The sequence below is a fragment of the Notolepis coatsorum genome (assembly GCF_963971535.1).
Source record: "Notolepis coatsorum genome assembly, chromosome: 7".
NCBI lineage: Eukaryota > Metazoa > Chordata > Actinopteri > Aulopiformes > Paralepididae > Notolepis > Notolepis coatsorum.
The window spans coordinates 70,529,097-70,545,200 of record NC_140171.1 but is presented as its reverse complement, the minus strand read 5'-3'; the positions used below and the strand labels follow the sequence as shown (position 1 = coordinate 70,545,200).

Sequence of the window (16,104 nt, the reverse complement as noted above, 5' to 3'; positions counted from 1 at the left end):
GTGCAACATATAGTGGACCGAGAGGTCCAACTATCCGAGGTCAAGGGTCTGTGTTTTTGCGTGTTTCATAGAGGTCAGGAATTACTTTGGTGCTGAAAAATGTACAAGGGGGCACAGTGTAGTGCGGATCGAGCATTTTCATTAGTTGACGAAAGCCCACATCTCTAACCACTGAAAAGTTGTGATGTTTATATGGATAATTAATCTGAATGGGACAGTGTCTGTTTCAGATACATTGTCACAGGCTGGTGATTTATACACGCTTGAGGAGTCTGTCTCTGTCTTAAAGAAGGTGGTTGGTCTTGATCTTTTAGATGAAAAGAAAAATTTGTTTGAGAAAGCACATGACGACTGAAGGAAAAGGGCAAACAAATATAAACAGTTAAAATAATAAACATCAACAGTGATCAGGCTATACAGGGTGTTTTCTCGCTATTGTTCTTTCTTACTGACTCAGTCTCTAATCTCCTTTTCAAGCCTCTTCATGTAGGCTGTTAGGTTTGGGTCTCTGGTGGTAACGGGTGTTTCAGCACAAGAGGTCTTTTCCTGCAGGGAACTCACAGTGATGAGGGCAATGAGGTAGACTGGGGTTTATGATGAGAAATGCTTATGCTCTAAATCAGGGCTCTGAGCGGTTGGAGGTGTTTAGGGAAGATACGAGATATTATCGCAGTGGATTCAGAATTAGTTTATTGTTATGGGACTGGAATTGTACTGTGGATTTTTACATTGGATAGGACAGGTGAGGAGCCTCACCTACAGCCTCACTATCCACATGTCTGTCTCGTTTTCTCTCCCAGACAGACGTAGAAGATGCATGGAGCGTTAAGCATCCAGCTGCTAGACGAACACCTGGGTCAGGATGGCAGACAATAATATTAGGGCAGCAAGGTTAGATGGGACTTTTATGTCAAAAGGTATTTTGTCAACTGTGAGGCTGGAATCATATTGAGATTTTAATGTTGTCTGCTGCCAGATGTATTTTTATTTAAAAAAAGAAATTGGGACCAATGGAGAGCCATAAAAATGAGTGAGTCTTTAAGTCAGTGGTGGGAGGTGAGGAAAGCTCAGATAAGGGTCAACAGTACAGCTCTCACTCCAACAATATATGGATGCTCCATATACAGTATGTGACGCGGCACGGTCTAGGTCGGATTATGCCGGCAGAGACTATTCTTCAGAAAAGCCGAAAACCTTGCACGATTCAGAAATGGGTCAAAATTTTGATATTGCCAATATTGAGTGCTTTGAAATGTTCTTATCCGTTTCCTCATTTGCAAAACTTAATACGACTTGTAAATGTGTTAATTATTGTTAAATTGTCCAGCAGTATTTTCCTCGCTCGTATGAACCTATACTTTCATATCATGGAAATCTTTTTTTTTGAAAGATTGCTCAACAATACCTCAAGTCTGTGCCTACCTAATCATATGGATGCTCTGAAAGTACATTTTTATTTGGAAAAATCAGTGGCCCAAAAGAAACGGATGGCCGGTCTTCGCCTTCCCGAGGGAAGGGTGACCAGTGACCCAGCTGAGATGAGGAAGCATGCAATGGACTCTTATACTAAGGGGCAGAGGATGAGGAGTCTGCTGCAGAGTTTCTTCAGGGGCTGTCTCAGCATGGGGTCTGGGGAGCGGGCTGCTCTGGACGCTGGGGTCACCTTGGAGGAGTTGACAGCGGCGATCAGGCAGCTGGCTTCAGATCGTGCCCCCTGGGATAGGTGGGCTGCCTGCTGACCTTTCATAAAGTGTTTCTGGGACCATCTGGGGGGTGATCTCCTGGAGGTGTTTGCAGAGGGGCTCACTACCATCTTCCTGCGGCTAAGCAGCTCTTTCCCTGCTCGCTAAGAAGGGAGACCTGTTGGTTTTTTATTTATGGGTTACAAAGTTCTATTTAAAGTGATGAATAGAATACATAAAATATTTTTTTATTCAGGTACACAAAGATCAGTCTTATTGCATCCTGGATCGATCTATTATGAATAATATCTTTCTTGTGCGTGTTGTGTGCAACTTGTATGAGCTTGACATTTTCCTGTCCTTAGATTAGGAAAAGGCCATTGATCGTGTAGAGTAGACAGGTTTTTGTTTTAGGGAGGGGTTTATGTCCTGGGTTGAGCCTGTTGTACAGGTGGGCATCATGTATGGTTAACTTGTATGGTTACAGCAGGAATGTGGCAGTTTTAAGAACCATTGTCAAGTAACATCTAGAGGCTAGAGGACGTCAACATCAGGACCAACTTCCAGAGTGCTCCATCATAATTCTGAAATCAGTACTCTCTCTGACCTGAGAACAGTTCTCTCTGACCTGCGAACAGTTCTCTCTCTGACCTGAGAACAGTTCTCTCTGACCTGAGAACAGTTCTCTCTCTGACTTGAGAACAGTTCTCTCTCTGACTTGAGAACAGTTCTCTCTCTGACCTGAGAACAGTTCTCTCTCTGACCTGAGAACAGTTCTCTCTCTGACCTGAGAACAGTTCTCTCTCTGACCTGAGAACAGTTCTCTCTCTGACCTGAGAACAGTTCTCTCTCTGACCTGAGAACAGTTCTCTCTCTGACCTGAGAACAGTTCTCTCTCTGACCTGAGAACAGTACTCTCTCTGACCTGAGAACAGTTCTCTCTCTGACCTGAGAACAGTTCTCTCTCTGACCTGAGAACAGTACTCTCTCTGACCTGAGAACAGTTCTCTCTCTGACCTGAGAACAGTACTCTCTCTGACCTGAGAACAGTTCTCTCTCTGACCTGAGAACAGTTCTCTCTCTGACCTGAGAACAGTTCTCTCTCTGACCTGAGAACAGTTCTCTCTCTGACCTGAGAACAGTTCTCTCTCTGACCTGAGAACAGTTCTCTCTCTGACCTGAGAACAGTTCTCTCTCTGACCTGAGAACAGTTCTCTCTCTGACCTGAGAACAGTTCTCTCTCTGACCTGAGAACAGTTCTCTCTCTGACCTGAGAACAGTTCTCTCTCTGACCTGAGAACAGTACTCTCTCTGACCCGAGAACGGTTCTCTCTCTGACCTGAGAACGGTACTCTCTCTGACCTGAGAACGGTACTCTCTCTGACCTGAGAACGGTTCTCTCTCTGACCTGAGAACGGTTCTCTCTCTGACCTGAGAACAGTTCTCTCTCTGACCTGAGAACAGTTCTCTCTCTGACCTGAGAACAGTTCTCTCTCTGACCTGAGAACAGTTCTCTCTCTGACCTGAGAACGGTTCTCTCTCTGACCTGTAGGATGATGAATGTGAGTACAGTTTCCCAACTATCACTCCTGCTGTGAGCGAGTAGGAGAAGGGTTTCCTGTCTCATACAAGTTTGAGACTGAGGGGAAGAAGGCGGCATACTACTGTATATTTGTGTAAAGTACCGGTAGTTGTTTCCGGTCCAGAAGCCTCCCCGAAAGGCTGCTGGCAGACCCTGTACACACGACTGAGCACACCTGGGTCCTAGCACAGAGGAGGGCTGCTCCTTCTGCTCTGTATCTGAATCCCTGGTCCATGTATTCATCTGCTGTCCCAGGATATACTGTTATTTAGGCTGCTGAAGGGCTGGGGGAGGATTTCTGCTTTGATTTGTAAATGTTTTGGGCCTACAGTAGATACACCATGAATCAAGAGGCATCTTTAATTATGTTGCAACTTTTGTCATGGATGTCTTAAGTGTTTTTTTTCCATTGTGGTATCATATAGCATTTAATGTCTTGAAATCTAAAGTAGTTAAATAAAGGTTTAATAAAGGAGTTTTTAAAATGCCCTTTCTCTCTGTCGTTTTCTCTCTACCAGTTGTACCTTGCTGACCTTTGTGATGGAGCTGTTGAAGAACTCGGTAGCCATGCAGGAGCAGGTCCTGGCCTGTAAGGGCTTCCTGGTCATCGGCTACACTTTGGAGAAGGTCAGACACACACACACACACACACACACCACACACCACACACCACACACCACACACACCACACACACTACAAACGGGGAGAGAGAACAAGCATGCATACACAAGAGAAATACACACGTAATACACACTTTATCTCTGAATATGGTGATGCAAGACAGACAAAATAGCTTGAGGCTCCATGGAGTTCATGTTCATATGACTCTCACACTGCAGTCTTCCTGGTCTAACCTCTGTTTCGGAATGAAGTTACAGACTGTACAGCTATAGACTGTTTCATCTGCTGCTTGTTATAGACTGTTTCATCTGCTACTTGTTATACAGTAGACTGTTTCATCTGCTGCTTGTTATAGACTGCTTCAGTGGATTTGTGTTGCTAGGTAGCCACTTGGACACCAGTTGGTTTGCTGCTGCAGACTTTGCTGATGTCAATAGCTGACAGGAAATAAAATGTAGGCTAGTCCATTCTGGAACACACATAGAATATATATAACAAGCACACACACACTCATACACAATAGACACAAATAGAAGTGCATGCAATATGGTACAGTTGTACACACACACACACACACACACACACACACACACACACACACACACACACACACACACACACACACACACACGGATAACACACACACACACACACACACACACATGGATAACACACACTGACACTTAATGTGTTGTTGTAGCTCAGCTGTATTTTGAGGTCACAGCTGGATGGTACTGTATGCTTGTTAGGCACAAGAGATGCCTCATCTCTCTCTTGCTCTCTCTCCCCCTGCTCCCTTCTTTCACTGACACACAGCTCTCTGTCCTTCCTTCCTTCCTTCCTTCCTTTTGTCCTCTCTCCCTTCCTGTCTTCCCTCTTTCTATCATTCCATTCTTCCATCCATTCATCCGTCCTTCCTTCCTCCACTCATTATCATTCTCTCTCTCTCCTTGTCTCCGCCTTGTCCTTCTAGTCTTCTAAAGGTCATGTGACGAGACCAGTGCTGGACAACGTGCTGGCCTTCTCTCGCTATCTCAGTAACCTGCAGAATGGAGTCCTGCTGCTCAAACAGCTGTGTGATCACATCCTGTTCAACCCTGCCATCTGGATCCACGCCCCTGCCAAGGTACAACACACACACAAAATCTACAATCCACTTTGCCAAGGTGATACGTGTGTACACAGACACACACACAGGCATGCACAAGCACTTCAGCATGCTTATGGGCACACATAAGAACACATAAATGCAGATGGACATCAGAAAAAAAATCTGAAAACACACACACACACACACACACACACACACACACACACACACACACACACACACACACACACACACACACACACACACACACACACAATTATTCCCTTGTCTGCATCTGAGATTCTTTCTTCAGTCCAAGGTTAGACCTCCACCTGTGTGTGGGGCAGCTTTTTAAATCAGAAGTGCTGCATGTCTAATACAAGCCTCCGTTCATCTCCACACAAAAAAGCTGAGACACTCTAATTGGATTTTCATTCCGCTGTGATGGGTATTTGATGTATGTGTCTACAGTTTGTTTATTTATGTATTTGTTTGTGTGTGTGTGCGCCCCCCCACAGGTACAGTTGATTCTCTACACCTACCTGGCGACAGAGTTCATCAGCACGGTGACCATCTACAACGCCATCCGCAGGGTTGGCACGGTACTGCAGATCATGCACACACTCAAGTACTACTACTGGGTGGTCAACCCACAGGACCGCAGCGGAGTCGTGCCTAAGGGCCTGGGTGAGAGAACACACACACTCACACACACACACGTTGTCACAAGGTTACTGATTTTGAACCCAATGGTGGGTCTTTCTGTGTGGAGTTTGCATGTTTCCTCTGGGTACTACAGTTTCTCCCACACCATAAAACACATGCATGCTAGGTATATCCTGCTGTGGCCCTTGGCCTGGTACATTACAACTTCAGTTGGCTCCCAGGTGCCTGGCTGTAGCTGCCCACTGCTCCTAAATAGTTAGGATGAGTCATTTCCCCACAGAGATTTATAAAGTACAATTTAATTTCACTTAAAGGGATAGCTTGGATTTTTGGATATTAGGTTGTATGAAATACTTGCTAGTAGTGTAGTTGATTACCATTAGCTCTGGCCCGGATCCAAGCGAACCAGGAAGCTTTAGGCACACAGCAAACGTGGTCATGAAACCAAAAACGTATCATAACCTGTAGGCTTTAGTCATCCATAACAGAAGACTGCCTGGAGCATTCCCTGTGCTCCAGAAAGCAGAAGACTGCCTGGAGCATTTCCTGTGTCTCCCATGTGTTGGAACTAGTCCCAGTGTCAACTGTCAACTATCTGCCTCAGGACATATCTGCCTCAGGACAAATACTGGTTCCTTCCTGGGGCCTTAGGTTAGCGTGTGTCAGTATTACAAGGTCTTCAACAATATATATTCTTTCCTTCACTGACTTAATTCGCCGACCATCAAGTAATACTTGTTTAGTTTAGGAATAGGGGGCAGGTAACTAAGAATTATTCTTCTTCCTGCTCCTTTTGCCCATGGTAGAACGTTATTTATGATTTTGTATGAAAACTGTATGATTGAATTGCTTCCATGTGGCAAATAAAACTCTGAATCTGAATCTTCATTGTCAAGTACAGGAACATTGAATTAAACACAAACTGTTTTTCAGTCAGAATTTAAGGGAAGTGACTGAGGAAGAAGTTGGATTGGCGGACCGCAACGCCAGTTTTTTCATTGAATTGAATTTCAACCTTTATTTAAAATTTTACGTTTCTGAGGTTTCCCTAATTTACGATCATACAAAACCGTACACAATAAAGCAGCAATATTCACAGAAAATGAAATACAAAACAATAAAGCTGTTTTAGCAAACAGCTAAAAACCGTTACAAGTAGTCACACAATAGTTAGAAATCATACGTTTAAACATTCCAAGGGGAGGAAAACCTCCAACTTCAGAGAGTTGGAGGGCATTCCAAGAGTTAGAGGTGGAAAAGGCAGATTTCCCAAGATCAGAACATACTTGAGGGACCCGGCCTAAGCACCATCCAGTCATTGGATCAGAACATACTTGAGGCACCCTAAGAACCATCCAGTCATTAGATCAGAACATACTTGAGGCACCCTAAGAACCATCCAGTCATTGGATCAGAACATACTTGAGGCACCCTAAGAACCATCCAGTCATTGGATCAGAACATACTTGAGGCACCCTAAGAACCATCCAGTCATTGGATCAGAACATACTTGAGGCACCCTAAGAACCATCCAGTCATTGGATCAGAACATACTTGAGGCACCCTAAGAACCATCCAGTCATTAGATCGAGTTGAATCGGTTCCAATATTCCAATCTAACAGTGAAGAGATATAAAAGCTTTGCTTTACCAATAAGGGCTTTAAAAATAAACCAGTGTTTATTACACATTTCTGCAAGAGAAGATCAACATTGTAAATAAGAAACCTGTTCTTAATGTTTTATCTTGCTAAATAAAGGTTAAATAAAAAATTATTAAAACTCATCCTGTCATACAGGACACAATGGTGAGTATCATATCTTTGACCAGTAATTAAGAGTTGATGCTGCAGCATGCTTACAAATGATATCACCATAGTCCAAAACTGTTAGGAAGACTGATTAAACTATTTGTTTTCTACTAATCAGAGGAAAGCTGGATCTGTTTCTGTACTAAATGTTTGCAAAATTGCGATGCCATCTGGTATTGAGGTATTAGTCATGCTGACAGTGTTGATGCTGGAGTAGACGTCTGGATGCTGAGTGCTCATTCCTTCACATGCTTTCAAATCCATGCCCGCAGAAGCAAACTCCTGCACATGAATGAACACATGTACATGCAGACATCAGCATGCATGTGTAATGGATGGACTTGTACACACACTCGCACACACAGACACACATACCCTTTCTCGCTTCAGCCCCCATAAGTGATAGATCTGACTTAAAACAGATCTAAGTGAGCTGATCTTCCACCATTTAGTTTTCTAATACTGGTTGGTTCTGCACATTCCAACATTCTATATTTAGTTTTAGATGTTTTCAGCTTGACAACATTTAAGAAACACAAACCAACATGTACTACAGCTTATTTCTAGTTGGCTGTCAGTGCAGTCTGGAGGTTATAGTACACGTGCTTGTATACCAAAAAGTACATTTACACACAACCTTGACCTCAATTATACCACCACTGAAATCCCTGACTCCAAAACGTCAGGGACGTCTATAAAGTGGTATTGCAAGATGGCAAAAAATACCTGTATGGATATTGAAAGGTTTTCATCCCTCCAAATTTCTGTTTGCTGACCTCTTAACTCATTGACTGCCATGCTGTTTTCCCATCTTTACTCAATGGCGCCAGCGTTATTGACCATTTTCGCGATGTTTGCAGACCCATCGTGTGTTCTGTATTATATCTATGGAGACAATAGTATGGCTCATTTGACAGTAGGGCTGCAACAATTAGTCGACATAATCGACGACGTCGATCATAAAAACTCGTCGACGCAGAATTTTTGCGTCGATTAGTCATAAAAAAAAATTATAAAAAAGATTATATAATAAAAAAAAAAATTGCACTACCTATCTTTGTGAAAGTGGCTTCTCAGCTCTGGTCCAGCTGAAGACAAAGCAGAGGAACAGATTGGACATTGAGCATGACCTCAGAGTTGCTTTGTCTACCATCACCCCAGACTTTGAGACTCTTGTCAGGAGCAAACAACATCCCCAGTTATCCCATTCGTTCCCTGGGATGTTAAGCTAAGAAGTCTGCTATATATATTTTTTTTGTTATTTAAACACTTCCACTTTAATTTGTATTATTTAATTTATTTATCTTGTTATGAGTGATTGTTGTATTGTTCAAATACATTTTGATTTAAAGTTGCTTAAGATCCAAATTCAAATGTTTCATGAGTCATTATTTTAATTTGCTATGGGATCATCATGTTATGTTAAGTTAACTGTTAAGGCAGAGGGACTGGACAACAGGGTGACATTCACATGTGTGCAGACTTGAGCATGTGAGGTAAAACATGCATTGGAGAAGGAGCAATGCCCACAGGAAGCAGAGATTGAGGGTGTGACAAAAATAATCGTTAGATTAGTCGACTAATCGAATGACAAAAATAATCGTTAGATTAGTCGACTAATCGAAAAAATTTACGACAGATTAGTCGATTACCAAAATAATCGTTAGTTGCAGCCCTATTTGACAGGCATTGTTATAGTCCAACCAGTTCATTTCTACATACTCTAGTTTGTGCGTTATTCCACGCTACACATCGCCCCTTTTCAAAATAATCCAGTATTTTTTTCTAGATCGCAAGATATGACGTGTTATATGCATATGCCCAAATTGTTCGGGTTGCTCGCCTGAAACCTATATTATTTCCAAATCAAAGGTATTTATACCATATAGATGTTTCTATATATTATTATATTCACAAAATCATCGTTTTACGAAGCTGCATCGTTACCAAAAGCATGTTTTAGGTTCGGTAAAAGACGATGCTGTGATCGATACAAAAGCATGTTTTAGGTTCGGTAAAATAGACCTAGAATAGACCTTACCTTAGTCAGAAGGTACTCCAAAATGAATAATCCCATTGCGATCACAATTATTCGTGTGCATTGGGCACGGCTAAAATACGGGAAACAATAGGTTCAGGCGATCGGATCTCTGACAGATTGCTATGTGCTGATTCACTTTGAGGGGGAGGGGTTGCACAGAGAGAGATATCCAGAGACTAGAGCCCCAGTTCAAAAGGTTTGATCGTCATTGCAATTTTAATGTAGGCAGCGGTGCCAGGGAGACAGACAGGTCTGCGCGAGTGTTTAGAATGGGGATCAAGTGAAAAAGATCAACGGATCTAAACCCGAGATATCTCGGGTATGTCGCTCACCGGTTGGAAATGTCGGGTTTGGCGCAGAAAGAGTTAAAGGTCACAGAACCACCATGACACAAGCAAATCTATTCAAGATTCAAGAGGTTTATTTGTCACATACATACCAGGGCATACAGTGAAATGCGGGTGGCCATGCCCGCTTTGATTGTGCAATAATACTAAATAATAAAATAGACATAAAATAGGCATGATAAAATAGACATGCTAAAGTCCTGAGATAGTGCAGTGCAATACAATGTACTTGAATAAGGTAAGGATGTTGAGCCAGTATAAAATGGAGCGTGTAGACAGGGAAGGGAGTGTCATATACTGTAGTTAAACTGTACAAATACTGTTCATCTTGGCCATATTTCCATATCAAACTGTATAAATACTGTTCATCTTGGCCATGTTTTCATATTAGCAAACACTGTAACAAACCCAACAGGAAGTCAACTGTAGTCGTAGATGTTGCCTAGCAATACAACAAACATTCCGCTGATGTGCACCTGTAGAAGCTATGATTCTAGAGCAATTCTCCAATGTGTGTGTGTGTGTGTGTGTGTGTGTGTGTGTGTGTGTGTAGATGGTCCGAGACCTAACCAGAAGGAGATCCACTCTCTCCGCGCCTTTCTGCTGCTCTTTGTCAAGCAGCTGATAATGAAGGTCAGTCTAAACATGCTAAGGCCTTGTGTCCATATAGCACTTTCTCTCAATCGTTCCCTATGAGGAGAGCGGGTATGTTGGTTGAGAAACACTAGTAGTGTTAGTGTCTAGATCCCATCTTCCAAATGCATAAAAAAGAATGTCCCTCCGGTGGGATGAGATCTAGACACTACCCTAAAATGGACCTACAGTACAATGACTGACTGTACAGGACCCGGCTTCTAATCAGTCAAACCTGGCGATAATATATTATACCTGCCACTGTTAATTAATCGTCTGTGTCTCAAAGTTGATACTGCTTACAGCATAGTGGACACCTTTAGTGTACCATAACATTTAGCAGCTTAATGGTAGTCCTGCAGGTTACTGTTTACACTGCAGTGTGAGCTTACAGATGTACAATAACCATTTACTGCACTCTGCTCCTCAGTGAGGTACTTCTCTCCCGTGCCAGTTTTAACACTGTAGTTTAACATGGATACGGTATGCAGGATAACATAACATTATGATAAGACGAGATAAGATATTTCTTTATTGATCCCCTTGGGGAAATTCAGGCAGCATGGGGGGGGGGGGGGAGAGGAGGTACAGTTAGTAGATGATACAGGTCATAGAATTATAGTACAGTGGAGAAGTAAAAATTCAAATAGGGAGTGTAAACAATATACAGGTAACAATATAATTAACTCTGGACATGCGCATATGGGCAGGTAGGCAGTGTAAAAAGGTCAAGGTGCACGATGAGGGTATGTATGCCCTCTCAGTTATATTTTCCCTACAATAAATATAGTTACAATATAATCTAATATATATAATAAAAAAATGCTAAATATATGCTCTGGTGAAGTAAGTATACAGTATACACATAAGGTGCAGTATGCATAAGGTATCTATGCCTTGATATACTTCATACGTTATAGTTTCCGTTTAGGTAGGAGTCAGACACACTCAGTGATGGAAGTTCCTAGTAGTTGGATGTCTGGCAGCGGCCCCTGCCCACTGTTGTGGAGCCTGATGGCCGCTGGTATGGTATGGTATGATGGTATGATATGGTGACATGTTGATCTCTAATTGAAACAACTCTGTGTAGGATCATGGTGTGAAGGAAGACGAGCTCCAGAGTATCCTCAACTACCTGCTCACGATGCACGAGGTAGGAACAGGCCGCAGTGTCGAGCCGCCTCAACATGTCCACCAGATGGCGATGTATAACCACATGTCCTCTGCTACCCTCCGCTACTCTACCCTCCCCATCTTTTGATACGACTCCCAGACCCATCCTGCTACAACGAGGAGGGAAACGGGACACTTTTCTTTTCTAAGTGTTTCCAAGCCTGCCAGTCAAAAACAAGAGCCCCAGACAGCGGCCATGTTTAGACTGCCGTGATGCATAGCGGAATAATGAGGCTGTAGAGCAATAAACCCTGTAGGACTATAAAGGGTGATTACAGTGTTACTCACAAAACACTACTGTCACCTGACGCTCCCTTGTTTTTCTTTTTCATGTTTTTTTTCTCTTTTCTTTCTCCATTCATAATTAATTCTTCAAGTGGCTTGTGTGCTTCCATTATTTTTCTTGCTCATGGCAGCTTTCTGTGCGCTCCTTCTAGTAATCGAGAACAAAAGACTCTGAGCCTGCACCACCAATTAATAACCCATGTGTATAAAAGTAATGATAATTAATGCATTCTTCCCATCAGTCTTAGGTGTGTTATAAGTATCTGCCTCAACCCCCCCCCCCCCCCCCGTCTGACTTGTTTATCCTTCCCTGGTTTCATGACATCATCTTGAAAAGTGACTTAATTCGGCTCCATTAGCCCCTGTGTTTATTGTAATGCTATGAATGAATGCCAGCCGTGGCCCCTCGGGGGCCCTTGGTGGTGGGGACCCCTGCCCTCTGTTTATAGTTGAGCTCAATGCCACTAATGCCACTACTACTATTACAACTACTACCAGAGTTAGGGACTCGATGCCCCCACTGCCACTAGCCATATTAAAAATGTATGAACTCATGGTGTGGTGTATTGTAAGATGCTTTGGATCAAAGTGGCTTCACTGTATATTGTGTTTTCCCAAAGGATGATAATCTGATGGATGTGCTCCAGCTGCTCGTGGCCCTGATGTCTGAGCACCCGGGCTCCATGGTCCAGGCCTTTGACCAGCGCAATGGGATACGGTAATGTCACCTGTTTGATTCTTATCGTTAGTGGTGGTGACGGAGCTGGGATGGGGAGTAAACATGGTAGTAGGCTGGAGGAAAGACTGGATACACAATCCAGGAAGAGCTGTTCATATGTTATATTCTATCTATTATATTTAACTGTCTGATACTGATTTTGAGTATGTTGAGGAAACATTGTTTATTTTAGTTAATAGCCGTATCATAAGCCCTTTCTTTTATATTCTTCTTCTTCTTCTTATTTTTAAGCAATATATTTGTTATTGTCTTACCCTGAAAGTGACACAGTTTATATTAAATGTATCGAGCTTTGGTTGTGCTTATCCAGTGCAAAGGAAATTATTATTATTATTATTATTATTATTTTTAAATACATTGTGTTTTTGAGTGACTTGTGATTCTTCTGTGGTTGTGTTGTGCTGCTAAAATAGAGCCAGATGACACGGCCGACCTATAAAGATGCTTTACTAGTTTCATTTGAAGCTCTCTATTGGAAGTCTCCATCACTTTGATTTATTTCCCTAATTAAATGGCCTTTGTGCCTCTTTCATGGTTATGGCTTAAGATATAGAAAATATGGCTGATATTACATGGGCACTGCATATATTGAAGGTGTACTTTTGAGAACCTTGCTAGGTTTACGTTGTAATAATAATAATAATAACGTAATAATTGTAATAACTTGTTTTTGTTTAATATTACATGTTTAGATTAAATGCCTGGAAATTGTGACAAATCATCTGTTTGAATTGTGCCTACAATACCATAAAATAATATTCTTGATTGCTTGAAAATGATACAGTATAAACATGGTTTATATCAATAGTGTTTATTCTATGTTCTATCAGTGGTGTTAGAGGTTTCACTCGTCTTCTTTCTACAGTGTGATCTACAAGCTGCTGGCGTCTAAAAGTGAAGGAATTCGAGTGCAGGCACTCAAAGTCATGGGCTACTTTCTGAAGCACCTGCCACCAAAGTAAGTTTAGTCATACGTATTGCAGATTCTAACATGCACATGTATACAGTAGTTGCGTCAGTATTGTGGTCCATTCCAATTAAAATCAAGTCACTTGGTACTGAAATGAGTGTTGTTCTAGCTTTTAATAGCTTCTTATTTCAAATATGATCTTTAATGATTGTAAAGGAATTCTGAAACGATGGCTATAGTTAGAATTTAGCTGAAGTATCTCCAAATCAAATAGATTTCAATGCTGGTTCACCTTGTCTTGGCAAATTATCTTGAGTGACGTTTAAGTGGTGCCACCTGCTGCACATTACATCTTTATGTAGTTATTTTTTCTTTTCTTTTTACCCGTGGCTTGTGGTCATTGAAAATAGTCTGTCTTTCAATAGTTCTCCAAGTAGATCAAGTTCCAAACCAAATCTCAAGCACCAGACAAAGGTCTCATTTGAATGCCGTTGGCTTCGCCACATTGTTAGTTCAAGTAGACTAGTGGTGAATTAAAGTGCTTTTACCCTGAGTCAGTTTGTCTTTTCTTATCGAGCGTTTCTTCTGATACATGAGTGGCTTGTGAGTTCCCTTTTAATGGTTTAATTATCAATTAGAAGATCATGTATATATAATAAATAGTTTTGTACAAATTAATTTTGTTTAACAGTTATTGAGAGTAAATGAGTTTGAATATGGCCACCAGTCATCAAGGACAATGAATCCTTATCTTGTGTTAATTACAGCTCAATGAAGTGATTAGGTAGCAGTTCCTATACGTCTTGCTATAAGTATTGCTATTTTTCAATGGTGTATAAAGTACTTTAAAGCCATACTTTGAGTAAAGGTAAAGATATTTTACTTGAACGTGAAGTAAAAGTCACCAATAAGAAAATTACTTCAGTAAAACTCTCCAAACTTTATTAAATGTATTTCTCCCTCAACTCCCTTCTTCTCTTGCATACCTGAGGACGGATCAAATGTAACTTGATGCACTAACAAAACTAAGCATCTTGCCAGTTTTTATACAGTATACAATAGTGATCTATAAGAATGGCGTCTGTGTTTTCTACCAAGTAGGCGGGACTGCAAGAAATGTATAGTTTGTATCAAAGTAGGCTAGCATTAGGACCATGTAAACTGAGGACTCCTTCCCAAAGATTATTAGTCGATTCATTGTGCACATCCATTGGTAATTAAAGAATGTATATATATTATATATCATATTTCTTTCTTTTTAATGTAATGAAGTAAAAGTGAAAGTTACACCGTTGCTATTTTATCATCAACATCATCATTTCATGAAGCTGTGATTAACACAACACAAGGATTCAATGTCTCCGATGACATCACTAGTGGCAATATTCAAACTAATTTACTCTCAATAACTGTCAGACTAAATGAATGTGCAAAACTGATCACCCAGTAATTAATTAACTATTTGTGTAGTAATTCCTATCTCCCGATTCATTTATATCAGAAATATTGTATCAGTGAACCAACTTTACAATATGTCACAAATCTAAAATAAATAAATAATAATAATTAAACTGCATTTAGTGCATTTACATCACATCACGGGATACGTTGCATTCCTTTCTCATACTTCTGCCCATGCCTCATCTTCCGATGAAGAAAATGTGCACTATTGCACGCTAAACGCGTTTATTTTCCGAGACGCTTTTGGTCCATCGACCCATCATCTGAACACATCTTCAACCTTTGAACAGCGTGCATACTCTGCTGTGGCTCTCTCCAACTCTCTGCTAACCGCCTGTGGCACTTGACCTCGGCTATCATCCCTAAAATATGAACCCCAAAGAGATGTAAGAGAAAAAAAAAGGGGGACCATTTCATTGTGAGTCAGCAGGGATTCTCTTTCATTTCCTCCTGTCAAGGCAGTCTGCTGAAGGTTTGGCTTGGCTATATAATACGGCGATGGATTTCATAGGACATTCTAATTCCATGAGTCATCTGAAGCAGCCCCCTCGTCACTTAGTTAGGACATTACGTTTTCAAGTGAAGAGATATGACTTTTCTCATTGCCATGTGAAATTATGTCCCAGGGTCCTGGCACTGCCCCAAAAAATGTGTAGAAAATTGGTGTTCTATTTTTGAAATGTCTGGAAAGTGGTCAAATTTGGTCCTGCATATTTAATTCAATCAATTGTGATATATTGATTTTAAAATAATCACATCCTCATCATATAAACATGCCTTCTCTTTATTTAGCTGTTCTGTTTATTTAAAGGTGTTATAGATCAGATCCAGCCACTAGATGTCGCACTAGAGCACCTGCATCTAGTCAGACCAAAACAATGGCGTGCTTACATAGGGTATGATAATTATAGTAATTATCATACGCTGTACCATCAAACTAAGTTCAGGTCAAACTAGTTTATACAAACTAGTTTATACTAGTTGTCAGAAAACATATTTTAGGTTCAACTTTAGGTTGAAAACGGGAAAGTTAATGAGCAAGCAAGCCGACCAACGGGAGCAAA

At 41.3% G+C, this 16,104-nt stretch overlaps 1 protein-coding gene across 1 annotated transcript in view; it reads left to right on the top strand.

Moving 5' to 3' along the window:
- Positions 1-16,104, top strand: part of lrba (LPS-responsive vesicle trafficking, beach and anchor containing) — a 622,382-nt gene that overhangs the window by 161,976 nt on the left and 444,302 nt on the right. The window contains 7 exon segments of the mRNA XM_084317903.1: positions 3,783-3,891; positions 4,860-5,012; positions 5,495-5,663; positions 10,393-10,472; positions 11,563-11,625; positions 12,551-12,648; positions 13,535-13,627. Of these exon segments, the coding sequence (XP_084174029.1) occupies positions 3,783-3,891; positions 4,860-5,012; positions 5,495-5,663; positions 10,393-10,472; positions 11,563-11,625; positions 12,551-12,648; positions 13,535-13,627 (765 nt within the window).